Source organism: Urocitellus parryii, chromosome 4, assembly GCF_045843805.1.
Source record: "Urocitellus parryii isolate mUroPar1 chromosome 4, mUroPar1.hap1, whole genome shotgun sequence".
Classification (NCBI taxonomy): domain Eukaryota; kingdom Metazoa; phylum Chordata; class Mammalia; order Rodentia; family Sciuridae; genus Urocitellus; species Urocitellus parryii.
Genome location: NC_135534.1, coordinates 211,240,840 through 211,255,664, shown reverse-complemented (window position 1 = coordinate 211,255,664; position 14,825 = coordinate 211,240,840). Strand labels below are relative to the sequence as shown.

At 55.7% G+C, this 14,825-nt stretch overlaps 2 protein-coding genes across 9 annotated transcripts in view; both read right to left on the bottom strand.

Moving 5' to 3' along the window:
- Ehmt1 (euchromatic histone lysine methyltransferase 1) overlaps positions 1-1,423 on the bottom strand; it is a 155,433-nt gene extending 154,010 nt beyond the window's left edge. For 3 of the 8 annotated variants that reach the window (XM_026415206.2, XM_026415208.2, XM_026415209.2), the window contains exon 1: positions 1,382-1,413. In XM_026415206.2, coding sequence (XP_026270991.2) covers positions 1,382-1,402 — 21 coding nt within the window. In that variant the 5' untranslated portion in view covers positions 1,403-1,413. Of the gene's footprint in view, positions 1-549; positions 655-1,381 lie in introns of those variants that run through there. The other 5 variants (XM_026415212.2, XM_026415210.2, XM_026415207.2 and 2 more) reach the window with 5 other exon arrangements.
- A 3,756-nt stretch (positions 1,424-5,179) lies between these two features.
- Positions 5,180-13,886, bottom strand: Arrdc1 (arrestin domain containing 1). The gene is made up of 8 exons (XM_026415174.2): positions 13,746-13,886; positions 8,848-8,958; positions 8,342-8,392; positions 8,090-8,244; positions 7,716-7,898; positions 7,439-7,615; positions 6,924-7,359; positions 5,180-6,847 (listed from the first exon to the last, which is right to left on the bottom strand). Exons 1-8 carry the CDS (start codon positions 13,861-13,863, stop codon positions 6,783-6,785), a joined length of 1,296 nt encoding a protein of 431 aa, XP_026270959.2. The 5' UTR covers positions 13,864-13,886; the 3' UTR covers positions 5,180-6,782.
- Between the last annotated feature and the right edge of the window lie 939 nt (positions 13,887-14,825).

The following is a 14,825-nucleotide window of genomic DNA, read 5'->3' as shown; positions in this document are numbered from 1 at the left end:
ACACTATGGCAGGGCTGGGCCCACACTGGCTCCATAAACACAGGCTGTCATTAGCACAGTCTGCAAGTCCTGTATTTGAGGCTGCCTGTGGAATCAGACATTCTGGCCATTCCCTCCTCCATCATTTACTAAGCACCTACTATGTGTACCCGGCAGTGAACAAGCTCTAGGCCTACAAGTGCTGGCAAAGTTATTTGGGTACTACCAAGTCTTATTTTTCTCATCTATTAGGCAAAAAGTAACAATATCTGCCGCACAGAAGAAACTATAAGAGGTAACTTCTCTTAAGAGCTACCACAGTGCCTGGGACACAGCAGGCACTCAACAAATTACATCACTAATCACTCCACATCTTCCCTACCAGCCCGCAAGTGCCTCGGGATGTTCTGCCCCTTTGGGTTCCGGTGCCTAACTCGGTCCTTGAGCAAACACTCCCTGCCTTCAATCAGAACTCCCCAGCACCTTCCGAGTTCACTTACAACAACAAACCCCCAAGAGCAAGGGAGCGAGCCGGCGATGCAGCGACCACGCGTCACCCAAGATAACCACCTACTGTTAAGCCGGTGTGCCAGGATGTCAAGCCGGCTCCTCGTCACTTTTCAGTCTAGAGGTCCCACGGCTGCGGCTCTCCCGCAGGGCAGCCACGGTCCACGGGGCCCAGAGCGCACCACTCCGCGTCCCACCGGCGCCCGTCCGGCCGCTGCCGGCGGGGGCAGCCGGGTCCGCCTCTCCCAGAGCGCCGTCCGCGCCGCCACGGCCGGCACAGGACCGACCCTCGGGAACGGGCCGGGGGAGCCACCACCCCAAACAAAAGAACGCCAACTCCCCGGCCGCGGGGCCGGGCCGCGGCTGCTGGGAAATAAACTTGAGGCGCGGGCGCCCCCCGCGCGAGCGCCCCGCCGGTGGCTGCGGGCGGCAGCGCTTTGTCCGCCGAGAGGCGCGCCGGGACCGCCAACTTTTCCGTAAAGATGGTGCCACGCTCTCGCACCGAGTGAAAGGTCACGGTGAGGGCCAGCGGGCGCAGGGCCGGCCTCGCCTCCACGGCGCCCAAGTTGGCCGGCCCCACTTTCCCTTTTGTCCCCGCCGCCCTGCCCGCCCGGCCAGGCCAGCGCGCGGCAGCTGCGCTCGCGAGCGGGAGGAGCGGGACCGCGGCCACCCGCCGCCGCCGCCGCCGCCGGGGCCCGCCGCGCACAAAGCGCGCCGGCGGAGCGCGGGCCGGACGCCGGGGCCTCGGCGCGGCCTGACCTGAGGCAGCGGCGGGGGCGCGCGTCCCCGCCCGGCCCGCCACCTAGCCGGCTCCCCGCCCCCGCGCCGCGGCCGCCGCCGCCACCGCTGCCGCCGCCGGCCAACCCCCTGCCGCCCCGCCGGCCCTGCGCCTCACCTCGGCATCGGCGGCCGCCATGGCCCGGGCCCGCAGCGTGGCCCCGCCCCTCCCGCGCGCCATCGCCCCGCCCGCGCCTCGCGGCCCAGGGCCGGGGCGGGGCTGGCTGCCCGCGTCTGCGCCTGCGCGCGCGCTCGCGCCGGCGCGCCGGTGTCGGAGGTGAGGGGCGCCTGCGCGCCTAAGCGGGACCTTGGAGGCGCCTGCGCGTTGGAGCGGGGCCGGGCGGCGCCTGCGCGCTAGCGCCCGGCTTCAACGTCCCGGGCTAGCTGGGCGCTTGGGAGTATCCTGGAGCGGAGAAGCTGCACAGCTGAGTATATAGTGGCTGCCGGGAATCCTTTCATCGCCAGTCTCGGATTTGGCTACCTTCTCTTTCAGTTACTCCAGTCAGCCGCCTTGGAAAATTCAGTATTGAATTTCCTAGGCTTTTTTTGTTTCGTTTTTAACCGAGGGTTGAGCCCAGGGGTGCTTAACCCTCAAGCCATATCCCCAGCCATTTTTTATTATTATTTTTATTTAATCCCAAAGAGCTGGGATTATGGGTGGGCACCATTGTGCCCAAATAAGGACGATTATAGAATGCGATCCTTGGATGGAACTGGGTATTAAAGTCACTCATATTTTCACCAAATTACTAGTTTCTGCCGCAACTTTTTGTTGTTGTTAAAAAGAAAGTCAAAATAAAAGGGTCTCCCTAATTTGCTGAGGCTGGCTTTGAATTTGAGATCCTCCTGCCTCAGCCGCCCGATCGCTGGGATGACAGGCGTGGCCACCGGGTTGACTGGTCCCTAGGCTTTCAATCGCGCTGCGTTTGGATAGCTGTCTCCCCTTTGCGCAGCGTATCCGCGCTGCAGGCGCTGCCCGCTGTGCCCCCGTGGCCGCTCAGGCGGCCGCCAGCTGTGGGCATCGAGAGCTTGCGCGCTGCCCAGCACCTTTAATTTTCTTGGTAATGGCCCCTGAGCGCCGGAGAGGGGATGCCGCGATTCGGAAATGCCAAAGAGAGGCTGCACAATGCTTCCTTTAAGTGAAAAAGAAAGTTAGTTCTCGACTTCATAAAAGAAACCGGATGCTGAGGTTGATAAGATCCTCCTAGGAAAGGAAGATCTCCCATCCGTGCAATTATGAAAGAAAAAGAAATCTGCTAGCTTCCCTGTCGCACCTCGCACTGGAGCAATAGGATTACAGTGCCTGTGAGCGCTGCTTTGAGGTGCACAAGGTATTAAATTTGTGGGTAGACAATGAACAGAAACGTGTTGCAATTAGTGGCAGCGTCCAAAAGGCATTGAGCCTAAAACAAGACTTCCCCAAGGGAGCCCTTGAAATAGAGGGCACCAAGCCATTTACTTCAAGGGATGATTACACAGACTGAAGAATAGGTTTGGATTGCAAAACAAAAACTTCTAGCGGTGAAGAAGCTGCTGCCCTATTTCCAGTAGAATTGAAGGCATTGACTAAGGAAAAAGTTCTTAAGGAAGAACTTGAGTCATCGGCAGAAGACACTGAAAGAGAAGTGGGGACAATGCCAAAATTTGCTGAAGTGTTTCAAATTGAACAGACTATTGTATTTATTTATTTGTTTGTTTTAGTTGTTGATGGACCTTCATTTTATTTGATTATTTAGATGTGGTGCTGGGAATTGAACTCAGTGCCCCACATGTACCAGGCAAGCACTCTACCCCTGAGCTACAACTCCAGCCCCAGAAATATTTTTTTTAAACTGGGGTTTGAGCCCAGGGCCCGAAATGCTAGATAAGTGTTCAACCATTGAGCTACATCCCCAGCCCTTTTTTGAGAGAGGTTCTCACTGATTGCCACAACTGGCCTTAAATTTGGATCCTCCTGCTTCAGCCTTCGGAATACAGTCCTTGGATGGAACTCAGTAATAAATTCACCTATATGATCACCAAATGACTAGTCTCTACAGCAAATTTTTGTTGTTGTTGTTGAAAAGACAAAATTACTTCCAATTTCTGTTATTACAAAAAGTTGGGGGGCAGGGGGAGAACTACACCAGACAAATGATGCAGGCTTGTCATCTCACCAATTTGGGAGGCTGAAGCAGGAGGATCACAAGTTCAAGGACAGAATGGGCAACTTAGCCAGACCCTACCTCAAACAAAATAAGGGCTAGAGCTGGAGCTCAGAGGTAGAGCACTTGCCTACCTGCATGAGGCCCTGGGCTCCATTTCCACCACCCCAACATCACAAAAAGAAAACATTATCTGCGACATCCAACCACCCATACCATGATGGCTCAAAGGTCTAGGATCACCCAAAGCAAGTGATCTCTCCTACAGCATGATCAGGTCAGTAGTAGCCCATTGCTACATCACCTACACCATTCACCTTACTTCCTCCCATCACATAGGCACTTACAGAAGGGTGAATACAGAACAATAAGATGGCTGAGAGATCAGTCATGCAATTTTTATTACAGTACATTATATAATTCTTCTATTTTGCGGGGTGGGGGGTGTACCAGGAATTGAATCCAGGGGCGCTTAACCACTGAGCCACATCCCCAGCCATATATATATATACATATATTATTTTTTTTGAAGACGGTCTTGCTGAGTTGCTTAGGGCCTCACTAAATTGCTGAGGCTGGCTTTAAACTCATGGTCCTCCTGCCTCAGCCTCCCAAGCTACTGAGATTACAGGCATGGGCCACTATACCCAACTAATTATTTTGTTACTAATGTCAGTCTATTCCTATACAGAATTCATTGGTTAAATTTTATTGTATGTGTAAGGAAAATCATTGTATGTACAGGTTTCAGTACCACATGTGATTTCAGTCATCCACAGAGTGTTGTAGAACACACCCCTGCAGATGAGAAGGACTGTAAATTGGTGTTCTGGTGGGCAGGCCTAGGGTGAAGAACTCAAGGCTCAACTCTTAACCTCTAAAGCCAGATACATTTTGATTTCCTGAGCTTTCACAAAGGCAGTCATCCTGAGTTGCTTTGTAGGGGGGTGCCCCAATTGGGGGTCTGCAGCAGAGGGGTGATGTGCTTATGGGGTGTGCCTGGCATGGAGGAAGGTGCTCTGGTTAGAGGAGGGACCCTACTTGGGCAAGGTCCCAGGTTCCTGGTAGGGAGGAATGCTCCAGCTGCTAGGAGGGATTCCAGCTAGGGGAATGTCCCAACTCCACATGTATTCTGATTGGGAGGATGTCCTAAGGATTGAGAAACTGCACAGAGGGGATTTCCCCTCTAGGGAGATGATCCAGCTGGCAGAGGTGTCATGAATGGGAAGGGGGTATTCCAGTATGGAGGAGTGCCCTGGTTGGGAGGTGTCCCAGTTAGGGGGTAGCTCTGGTTAAGAATGGGTGCTGTGGCTGGGAGTGATGTCACACTGGAAGGGTTGATGGACTGGGGTTTCTCAGATGAGATGCTGCCCCTGGCTATCCCCAGGCACATACTTGCTATGCACAGGGCAAGGACTTTCTTGCACACCAAGCACCCTTCGCTGGACAATGTACTTAGAGCCTCATAAAGCCTTTTAGACTACCTGCTTCCTGTGGCCAAATCTGTCTCTTTTGTCCCTGAGACTTGAGAAAAGCATACAGAAAAACTGATGTTCTCACCGCCAAGAACTAAGGACACTCTGAGTCTTGATAGTCATAGACTCAGTCTCATGAGGAAAAAATAGAAAAATGACTCTGCTACATCTGCATTGTCAGTGTACACAGATAAAGAGGAATGGACAGCCCTAAGTGCCATTCCAGTTTTCTTTAGGGCGATTCAACTGTTCTGTCAAAGCCCCTGAGCCCCCAACCCACCCTCCCTGTAACCCACTCCATCTCCACTCCTGCCTTAGGACCTCCTCTGACCCCTCCAGGAAACTTTTATCTCTAGTATACGAAGGGTTCACTTTGCAGTGTACCTCTAGTTAACAATGAGATCGCCCAGCCCTTTGCTTTATCTGGCTCTGTATCCTGCATGTCACATGACAACCCTGTACTCTTACTGGGCATGTTATCTGTCTTATCCTAGGATGGCACTGTTTTGTGTGCTCAGAATAATACAAGAGACAGTTAGTTGTTAGATGAACATATGCAGTTAAAATGTGGGGGAAACCCCTTACCATGCAAATGTGACCACAAATGCATGTGACAAGTAGGCTATAGGCAGGCCTCCCACTCCAATTTTGTAGACCTGCCTTCCTTTGATGGCCACTGACCACATATCCGCAGTTCTCATCAGGTGATGTGTGCTCATCAAGCCTAGACAGACTTGAGAGGCAGGCACTGTTGGCACCCTCACAAGTGATGGAAGCCAGGAAGCCAAGCACCTGCGGGGTGGCACTGGCTAGAGGCCAACATGGGACTCCAACCCAGGCATCTTTCCTGGGTTGGAAGTAGATGCACTACTTCTAGCATGTGCTTACAGACTAACCCACCTGTAGCCTCCTGTCCGCCTTCTTCCAGTTGTCATCCTTCCTCTTGTCCCAGGGAGTTAGTGTTAGCTAAGTACAAGGCTACCTGGCCAGAGCCCACACTGCCAACTGCAAGGGCTGGCCTACAGCATGTGCAAGTGACAGCCCATAGTCCATCTGTCCATCTGAAGCTACAGCCTAGGGATGACAGCCACTTACCAGGCCTGTCCTCTGGTGCAATCAGGTTAGTGAGTATGTGACCTGTTCCTTAAGAGTCATGAACTTGTTACTCAGCCAAGGTGGCTGACACACCTAGTATCTCTCCACTCTATCAGAGAAGTCATGCGGCCCAAATCTACCCTGACTACCCCCATTGAGTCATTCCCATGGAGCAACAAAGGCAGTACCTCCAGGCCCTCCCTGGGGACCAGAGCAGCAGGGTGCCTCTCTGGGAAACACTGCCCACAGTACCCCACCTATCTAGCTCTGGAAGCCTAGAACATAGCCTTCAAAGCATGGTCCTGGGTGAGAGCAGACAGGCATGACCTGCCGAGCCAGCTGAGCATTGGTGTTAACAGCCTCCAAAGGCCCAAGGGAGGGGGTTCCACTGTGGGCAGGGGCCTCGCAGGGGAAGGATGCATCTGGGAGGGGGCAAAGATGGGGCAGAACCAAAGAAAAGGTGGGAGCACCAGGTCCAACCAACACAGGCCGGAGGCTGCAGGGCATCCGTGGCTGGAAGCAGGCCACCCTCTGTCCTGTAGAGGCAGGCTCTACAAATATAACACTTTATTTACAGAGTTTCTCCAGTCTCTGGTCCCTGTCTCCCCCATCTCGACCTCAGGGAGAAGAGGGCTGACAATAGGGAAGCCGAGAGAGGTTGTTCCAGCCAAGAGGTGGCCTGGACAGGCATGAGTCCTGAGCGGCCAGGCCAGGCAGAGAGCTAAGGCACGAGGCCCTGGGCACCCCATCCCAGGGCAGAGGCCAGGCCCACCAGGAAAGGCAGCATGAGGTCAGCTCTCAAGGGTCAGCTCCTGGGAGTCAGGCCAAGGTCTGCACCACTGCAGCTCTGCTCATAAGAAGGTGGGGCCTCTGTGGGGAGAGAGTTGTGTCTGCAAGGGGCTGTGGCATCTCCTCCCCAACCTCCATCCCTGGCCTTCCCACTCACCATAGGGGTAGCCCCAAGAACTGTACTCCGGGGGAAGGATCAAGGCGCTGGTGGTGGGCACTGGGCCCCCAAAGCCCTCTGCAAAGTAGGGGACAGTGGCACCTGTAGAGATGCACAAGGGAGGGTGCAGAGAGTGGGGAGCAGGACTGCCATCATGAGCACAGGGCTCAGGGGCGACAGGCACAGAACACAAGACAGCAGGTGGTGGCTGCTGCTGTGAGTGGCTCTTGGTGGAGAGGGAGACCAGGTCCGAGAAGTGGGGGCCGCCAGCCACAACCTCAGCTTCCTCCTGGGGTGGTGCGGAAGGCACCACTTGGGGTGAGGGTCCAGCAGGTGGCTCCAAGCCTGGCCCAGGGCTCAGGGGAGCATGGTTCACAGCAATATTGCCAACAAAGATGGGGAGGGTCACGGTGGCTTCAGGCACCTTCATGGAGACCTGGGGAGGATGGGGGTGGTGAGGGGCCAGGGTCAAGGCCACCCAGCCTCAGGCCACCCCACCCTCAGCAGCACCAAACCTGCAGGTAATAGTCAATGTGGATAAGGCTGCAGCCCGGCAAGGCTGACTGTGGCAGGGCAGGCACCAAGATCTGCTCTTGCCACTGCGCACGCCTCCAGGCCTTGACACCAGCACCCTCCACCTCCGCAATGGTCCGCACGTCGTAGATCCAGCGCTTGGCCTTATAAGACACTTTCTGGGGAAAAAAACAGCTTATGAGCCTGGGAAGGCTGGCAACCAACCCGTCCCTCCACCTGTACCACGGGGATAGGCCTGAGTAGCCACAGCTCACTGACCTGCAGCAGACTGGCCACCACAGGGCTGGTGTCCTTGCCCGACTGGTTCTCTATCTCAGCCTGCAGCCGTAGCACCTGCCCCACCACATAGCCTCGGAGATCGGTGCTGGCCGTGAGGACCACACTGCCTGTCTTCACCAACTTGTAGGAGAACTTCTTGGTGGCAGAGGCCACGTTAGGTTGCTAGACAGAAAGGGAAGTGGGGCGCAGGTGAATGTGAACAGAATTCCCGCAGCACTGGGACAAGCCCTCTCAATCCTGCCCCAGGTACCAGTGATCAGCTCAATACAAAGGCTGCTACACCCAAACCCTCAGTTCTGCCCCGCACGATGGACAGATGGGGACCACCAAGGAGGTCACTGTTCCATCCTCACCTCAATGTCTGGGATGCTGTTCAGGTTCAGAGGGCTCAAGATATAGAATACAAGGCTGCACTTGTGATCCTTGGAGAAACGTGCAGTGTCGATGGTAGCCCTCACCTGGTGCACAATCCTGCCAAAAGGACCCTCAAAGGACGTGGGTGCTGTGGCTAGGGAGAGAGCAGGAACTGGCATCTGGCAACTCCACCTATGGGGCCTACCCTCCCAGGCCATTGTCCCTAGCAGCCATTCAAGCTGGGCTCTCACCAGGAAGCAGGAACTGGAAGGGGAAGCTGTGCTCTCCAGCGGGCAGGCTCCCTGCAGAGACAGGAGGGAGGTGGGGGCCAGCCTCGGGAGGCCCATGGGGCAGCCACAGTGCCAGGACAGCAGTGGCCCTGCAGCTGCCCAGCCCACACTGGTCTCCCCATCCATCTCAGCACAGCAGCATAGCCCTGGCCTGAGCAAAAGGCTGCAGGTGAGAACTTGGCTTGAATGGGGAGGTGGGGCACACAGGGGAATAAAATGGCTACAAGAAGGTCAGAGCCCACCCAGATCTAGCACCAAAGAAGGGTGCCCCCTTCAGCCACCCAGACACTCTGAGGCAATGCCACAGTGCCTGCAGGGGAAAGTAGCCCACCAGGGCACACAGCCATGGGGAAGTAGCACAGGGTTCCAAGAGACAGATGTGGACAGGCCAGACAGGCCAACTCCAGACAAGGGCTGCCCTCGGGGTCACCACTTGGATGCTATAAGGGACTGGCTCACAGACTCACCCTTGTCAGCCAATGACAGGGAGCTGTTGAAGTAGCTTTCTTCCACCACCCATCCTGCATCATTAGCCTTGTTGGAGACCCCACAGGAACCCAGGCAGGTCACACGGATTGCTGCAAGGGGAGGAAAGCATGAGTCCCAGCCAGCCTGGCAGCACCCTAGCCAGACAGGAAGCCCCTGCCTTTCCAAGAACACCCTAGCCATCCCTGATCTTAGAGTGCTTTCCAGGAAGCCAGGCTGGCAAAGGAACTGAGTTTCATCTGTCCTGGCATTCAGGGGATGGCTCATCCTAATTCCTGTAGTAACCCCCAAAATGGTAACCTTGGCCCCCCACCAGACCTGTGAAAACAGCCCCTATAAGGGATTCTTGGGACACCCCACTGCTGCAAGTCAGTTAGGCAGGAAGGCACCCCTTCATGCTCCAGGAAGCTAACTGCCAACCCTCCTGCTGCAGGAATGTGGTCAGACCTGCCTGAGCAGGTCCACAGTCTGCCACCCCAAAGGGTGGGGCCCCTGACTTCCTGGGCAGCACTGCCCAGGAGGCTGATTTAGCGGGAGTGCCCCATCCATCAGGACCCACTGAAGGCCAAACTCCGATTCCTCAATCCAACATGTCCAGAGCCTGTGGATAGGCAGCCATGGCTGGAAAATCAGACCAGCCAAGGCTGGGCACAGGGAGAATCAACCCAACAGAACCACAGCACAACAGAGGCCCAGGCAAGGATTCGGTGGGAGTCAGTGACAAGCACCCTGCAGTTCCACCCAACCCTTCTCCCTTCAGGGTCAGATCAAGGTTTCTGCTCCTTTCCTTGTGCTTCTCCCAGACTTGATGGGGCCGTGTGAGGGGAAGATTGCTCAGACCCTGATGCCTTTCTAATAAAACCACCAGGTAGGAGGAACACTTAGTGTCCAAGTGCCAGAGTTAGCCACACCTGGGGTCTGCCTAGGCAAGCCACACCCTGTGGCCCAGGCCTCCTGTTGATCACCCTCAGAACCCCTCCTGCAAACCCTGGCTCATCCTCAGCCCCAAGTGGCTCTCCACATATATACCCCTCTTCCCTTTGACTGATGTCAGGCCTCTGTCCCCGACCCCTGTACCACCCTTTTCTCCTCAGCCTCCATGCCAGGCTAGCCTATCACACTAATCTCAGCCCTGATTTGGAATCTATGCCAGCCTGAGAAACACCAGGGTGAAAGCAGGCCTAGAAAAGTTATCCAGGGGGCTAGAGATGCTGTGTGCTTGGACACACCCTCTTGAACAGAGCATGTTCCTCCTGGTTCCTGCAGGTGAATCCTGCAGATGCCCGAACCAACCAAGAATGCTAGAAGGGGAAGGAGGTGCTTCCAGTTCTTCCAGTCGGCAACAGAATTGAAGACAAAACTGAAGACATGCACTGCCCACCACTGCCCAAATTCCTAACCCTCAACTCAAACATCAAAATGATTGTTTGAGCTATTTAGCTTAGGGTGATTTATTATTTTTTTCACTGCTAGGGAAGGAACTCAGGTCTTGTGCCTGCTAGCCAAGTGTTCTACCACTAAGCTACAACCCCAGCCATTTGGCGTGACTTTTACATAACAGATGCCCCCTCCCCACTACAAATCAGGGAAAGTGTGATTACTTTCAATTTTAACCTGTCAAATTGGCAAATTTTAAGCACTTTGACATGCGTTAGGTAGGAGGTGGAAAACATGATCACATGCAGGCTGAACACACACTACTGGAGGCAGCAATCCAGGCCTCAATGAAACATCAAGGACCCAGCCTAAACCCCCTTGGAGTGTGGGACATGGAGCCACATGAGCCCAGAAAAACAAACAGCATCCAATCCAGGGAACCCGGGCTCTGTGATCTTCCCAACACGTTAAAGATTCTGTGGAGGACCCGGCCTGCCCACTCTCTCAGCAGGATGGTGGGACACAGCTGGCACACAGTACTTCTACTTCCTCACCAAAAGCCTGGAGCTGTTCCTCTGCTGGTCAGCAGAGTTTCAGGTCAGGCTGGGAGTTCCCCAGAGAGCCAGTTTTCACTGGTCAAGACCAGAGGCAGAGAGAGGTTGGGTTTTTGCCTTCTCAAATTTCTGGATCAGGCAGGATCTCAGGATGCAATTCTTTTTTTTTTTTTTTTTTTTTTTTTTGGTGGTGCTGGGAATTGAACTCAGGGTCTTGTGCATGTGAAGCAAGCACTCTACCAACTGAGCTATATCCCCAGCCCCTCAGTTGCAGTTCTGCCCAAAGAGAAGTGAGGGGAGACCACAGGGCACATTGGAAAGGGTCTCCTTGCTGCTGGAGAGGCACTGGACACAGCACACACTTCTTTCTGAGTGCAGACTCTCATGATGGCAGTACAGGGGCAGTCACCTAGTCACCCTGTTTCCTCCACTTTCAAACTTTAATGTTGGAGCTGCTTTTTGGTGGTGACCCTGAAGCCCCATTCCTCCTCCCCGATGTGGGGCTACCTGCTCCTGGCAGTAAGTGAGGTGCTCACACCAGCAAGTGCCTATCATAAGGTCATGGGATGGGGGCAGGGGTGTACTTGCAAGGCATCCACCCCAAAGTGAGGCCTGTGAGCCAAGCACTCAGGTGTAAATGCTTCCAAACTGTTGCACGAGGCATAGCAAAACACAAGGCACCAACCCAGCAGAGTCAGCCTTGGTTGGAACAGGTTGCTCACAGGAACTTCAGGACCTTTCTCCTCACACCAGTGTGTCCACCTGCCTAGCACCCCCCTCCCTTGCATCCAGCCCTCTGACTTTGAAGACCTCCACTCACTGCTGTCCTGGTCCCAAAGTTCTCAAAACCTGTCCCAACCCCAATGGCTCCCAAAAATGGAGGCAGCCCAGCCTCTGTCACACTCTCTCACTAAGTCTTACCTGTCCTGCTTCCTAACTGTATCATGAGAATAACCAGAATGGCCTCCTCCAGAGTGCATGAAGCTGACCAATGGAGAATGGGGAGACATGCCTCTGACCCACAATGAGAGGTCAAGGAGAGGAAGGAGAGTACAAGGCCACCCTACTTGGCCCCACCTCAGGCTTCAGAAAATTGCTCCTTCCTGGATTCCCTTCCCCATCAGCTTTTAGGCAGTTGTGTCCTCATGGCTGGGTGCTGACCATTACTGCTACTCATTGGGCAAGTGTTCAATGAGCAAATCCGGGAACCTTGGGGCAGGTCTGCCACCCACACGGGGAGTGAAGGGTCTCCCTGTAGCACCTACTGGACCTAGCAGAAACTTTAAAGAACGATGGTCCTTCCTGTTCCATTCCAGGCAGGGATCAAGGAAAACCTAGTGGCACCCTGGCAAATTCACCCCCATCAATATGAATAATCCAACCTCTTGCCCCAGCTCATATCTCCACTTTTGGCACATTTTATAGTCAGGACCAAGTGCTGGGGCTCCTTTGGCCTCTATAGGGTCAGCTCTCCATTTATCCACCCTCTACCTACCACAAGGAGGCCAGGGACTTAGGAAGCCAGGGGCTTGGCCCATTCTGTCACTGTGGTGAGCAATGACCTGCTCAACCTAAGCCCATCCAGGGAGGGAATGAAGATGGACAATCCAGGTGGTGAACTCTACACAAGACCTCTCTCCTGACTGTGGGTTCCTCCTAGCCCAGGAGCACATAGCCTTGAGTCTCACCTGTCTTTTGTGCCCAAGGAGAACTGCCCTGTAGCTGCTGTATCCCCTCTGATGGTCACACCTGCCCCCACCCAAATCACAAACTCCAAGTAGGGACACAGGAGAGGAGGCAACAAAGTCATCACCAGGAAACCCAATAAGCCCAGAGCCTGAGGGAAGCACCTACAACTCAGCTTCCTCTTAGACCTAGCAACTCAGAAGGTCAGGTGTCAGAAAGCCATCACCCAGCCCAAGACCACTGAGGGGAGGATGACAGCTCTCTGTCCTCACCAGAAGTTCAAGCTGCCAGCAGTGCAGAAGCCAGGGAGGTCAGGTGCAGAGGGAAGTGGCAGCTGTGGTTTTGATGAAGCAGCTGGGTGGTTCTCACAGGAGGCCAACGCAGAGAAACATCCCACAGGGACACCCACACCAACCTCTACTCAGAGCTGGGGGTCAGGCAATGACCACCATGCTGCCCAGCACACCCTGAGGGCTCAGCCATCAAGTCCCTCTCCGAGCCCTGTCCCCAGGAAGCAGCAATATGACTACTACTGAGCACAGGAGCCCCATACCTGCAGAGTGTCCTATCAATGCCACCGTGGAACCCGATCCCAGGCCCCAAAGTCCCAGATGCCTGCATCTGCAGAGGCTCGGGCTAGCTCCAAGAAGCTGGCTGGGCTAGGGTGAAGGGATACCAGGATGAGCCAATACATACTGCCCCTAAGGACAAACCTTGGGCAGACTGTAAGAAGGTGCCCAGTGGACTCTGCTGGGGATCCGCACTTGAGCAGCGCACTGACGCTCGCGGGGCTGCAGCTCTTAAGAGGAAGAGCCTGCCCACTATGCCTGGTGGCCTAAGAGAGGGGACCCAGAAGGCTAGGTTTCAGATGAGGGCCCAGCAGGTGCGGAGCGCAACTAGATGAGGAAGGTCGGAGTCATGGGTATGTCCACGGTCGCGGTAGCCTTGGCAAGGTGGACAGGTGCTAGGCCCTCACCTGGACTCTGGTTGCCCCTAAGCGGAGAGGACAGGAAGGGGCAGATGCGGAAGGACTGGGCCAACGGGCCTGCCTGCCTGCTCCACCCCAGCCGATGCCGGCCACCCACCAACAACAACGGGCCTGCGGCACCCGAAACCGCGACCCAGCCCTCCCGCAGCCCGCCGGGTCCGCCGAGGACTGCAGACCCAGGCCCCAAAAAGCGTGAACCACCCGCTTCCGGGAGCTCGGGCCGCGGCAGGTGCGGGCGCGGCCACCGCCCTCCCCCGAGGCACCCCGCGCCCACCTCGGAAGGGTAGCTGCGCCCCCAGACGCACGCGCACGGTCCCGGTCAGAGGCTCCCCTGGGCTGTAGACTACGCGGCCGTGGCTCAGTCGGATCTCGAAGAGCTGCACCCGCCCCATGCCGCGGCCTCCTGCGCCGCACACTGACGCCCGCCGGGGCCGCAGCTCCGAGATCCGCCCCGAGGACCCGCCTCGAGTCCGAGGACCGCCCCCAGCCCGCCCCAAGACCAGCCCTGAGCCCGAGGACCCGCCCCGATTAGCTAAGAGGACCAGCTCTCGGCGCGCCCTGAGCCCAGCGATCCTCCCCAGGCCCACGGATCCTCCAAAAGCCCACCCCGAGGATCCGCCCCCGACCCGCTACCACCTCTAGGATCTGCCCTCGAGGACTCACAGCAGAGTGCAGGTACGGTCCCCTCCACGCCTCCAGGAACCGCCTACCGACCCGCCCACAGACCGCACGCCCCTAACCTGTGGGCCAGCCCCCCGCGCCAAGAGGTAAACTGGTTAAGTTTCCTGGGGACGCTTGTGCTGAGCAAGCCACGAGTGCGCGGAGGTCCTGAAGGCAGATGCTAAGCGGTGAGGTCCAGGGGCAGCGAGTGCCCCTGGAGAGGGGACCAGGCTACCAGAATCAAGGCTGGGGCCGCCTGGCAGAGGTGCAGATTACTGTAAAATCAGGAGGAATATATTAGGATTCATCTTTTTTAAAAGGTCCCCCTCCTTGCAGATCTCGGTAGCGCACACCTGTAATCCCAGCAAGTCAGGAGGCTGAGGCAGGAGAATGACAAGTCCGAATCCAGCATCAGCAACTTAGAGAGATTTAGAGAGACCCCAACTCAAATTTTTAAAAAATAATAAAATAAAAAGGACTGGGGCAGGGCGCGGTGGCACACGCCTGTGATCCCAGTGGTTGGGGAGGCTGAGGCAGGGAGTTCCAAGCTAGCTCCAGCAAAAGCTGGCGCTAAGCAACTCAATGAGACCCTGTCTCTAAATGAAATACAAAATAGGGCTGGGGATATGGCTCAGTGGTCGAGTACCCTTGAGTTCATTCCCGGGGAAGGAAGGAAGGAAGGAAGGAAGGAAGG

Coding starts and splice junctions, on each gene's coding strand:
- Arrdc1 (XM_026415174.2), bottom strand. CDS start 13,863: ATGGGGCGGGTGCAGCTCTTCGAGATCCGACTGAGCCACGGCCGCGTA. Junction 8,959..13,745: donor GGCGCAGCTACCCTTCCGAG/GTGGGCGCGGGG, acceptor CTCCCCTTGCAG/CAATCCGTGTGACCTGCCTG. Junction 7,616..7,715: donor TGGTGGCCAGTCTGCTGCAG/GTCAGTGAGCTG, acceptor TTTTTTCCCCAG/AAAGTGTCTTATAAGGCCAA.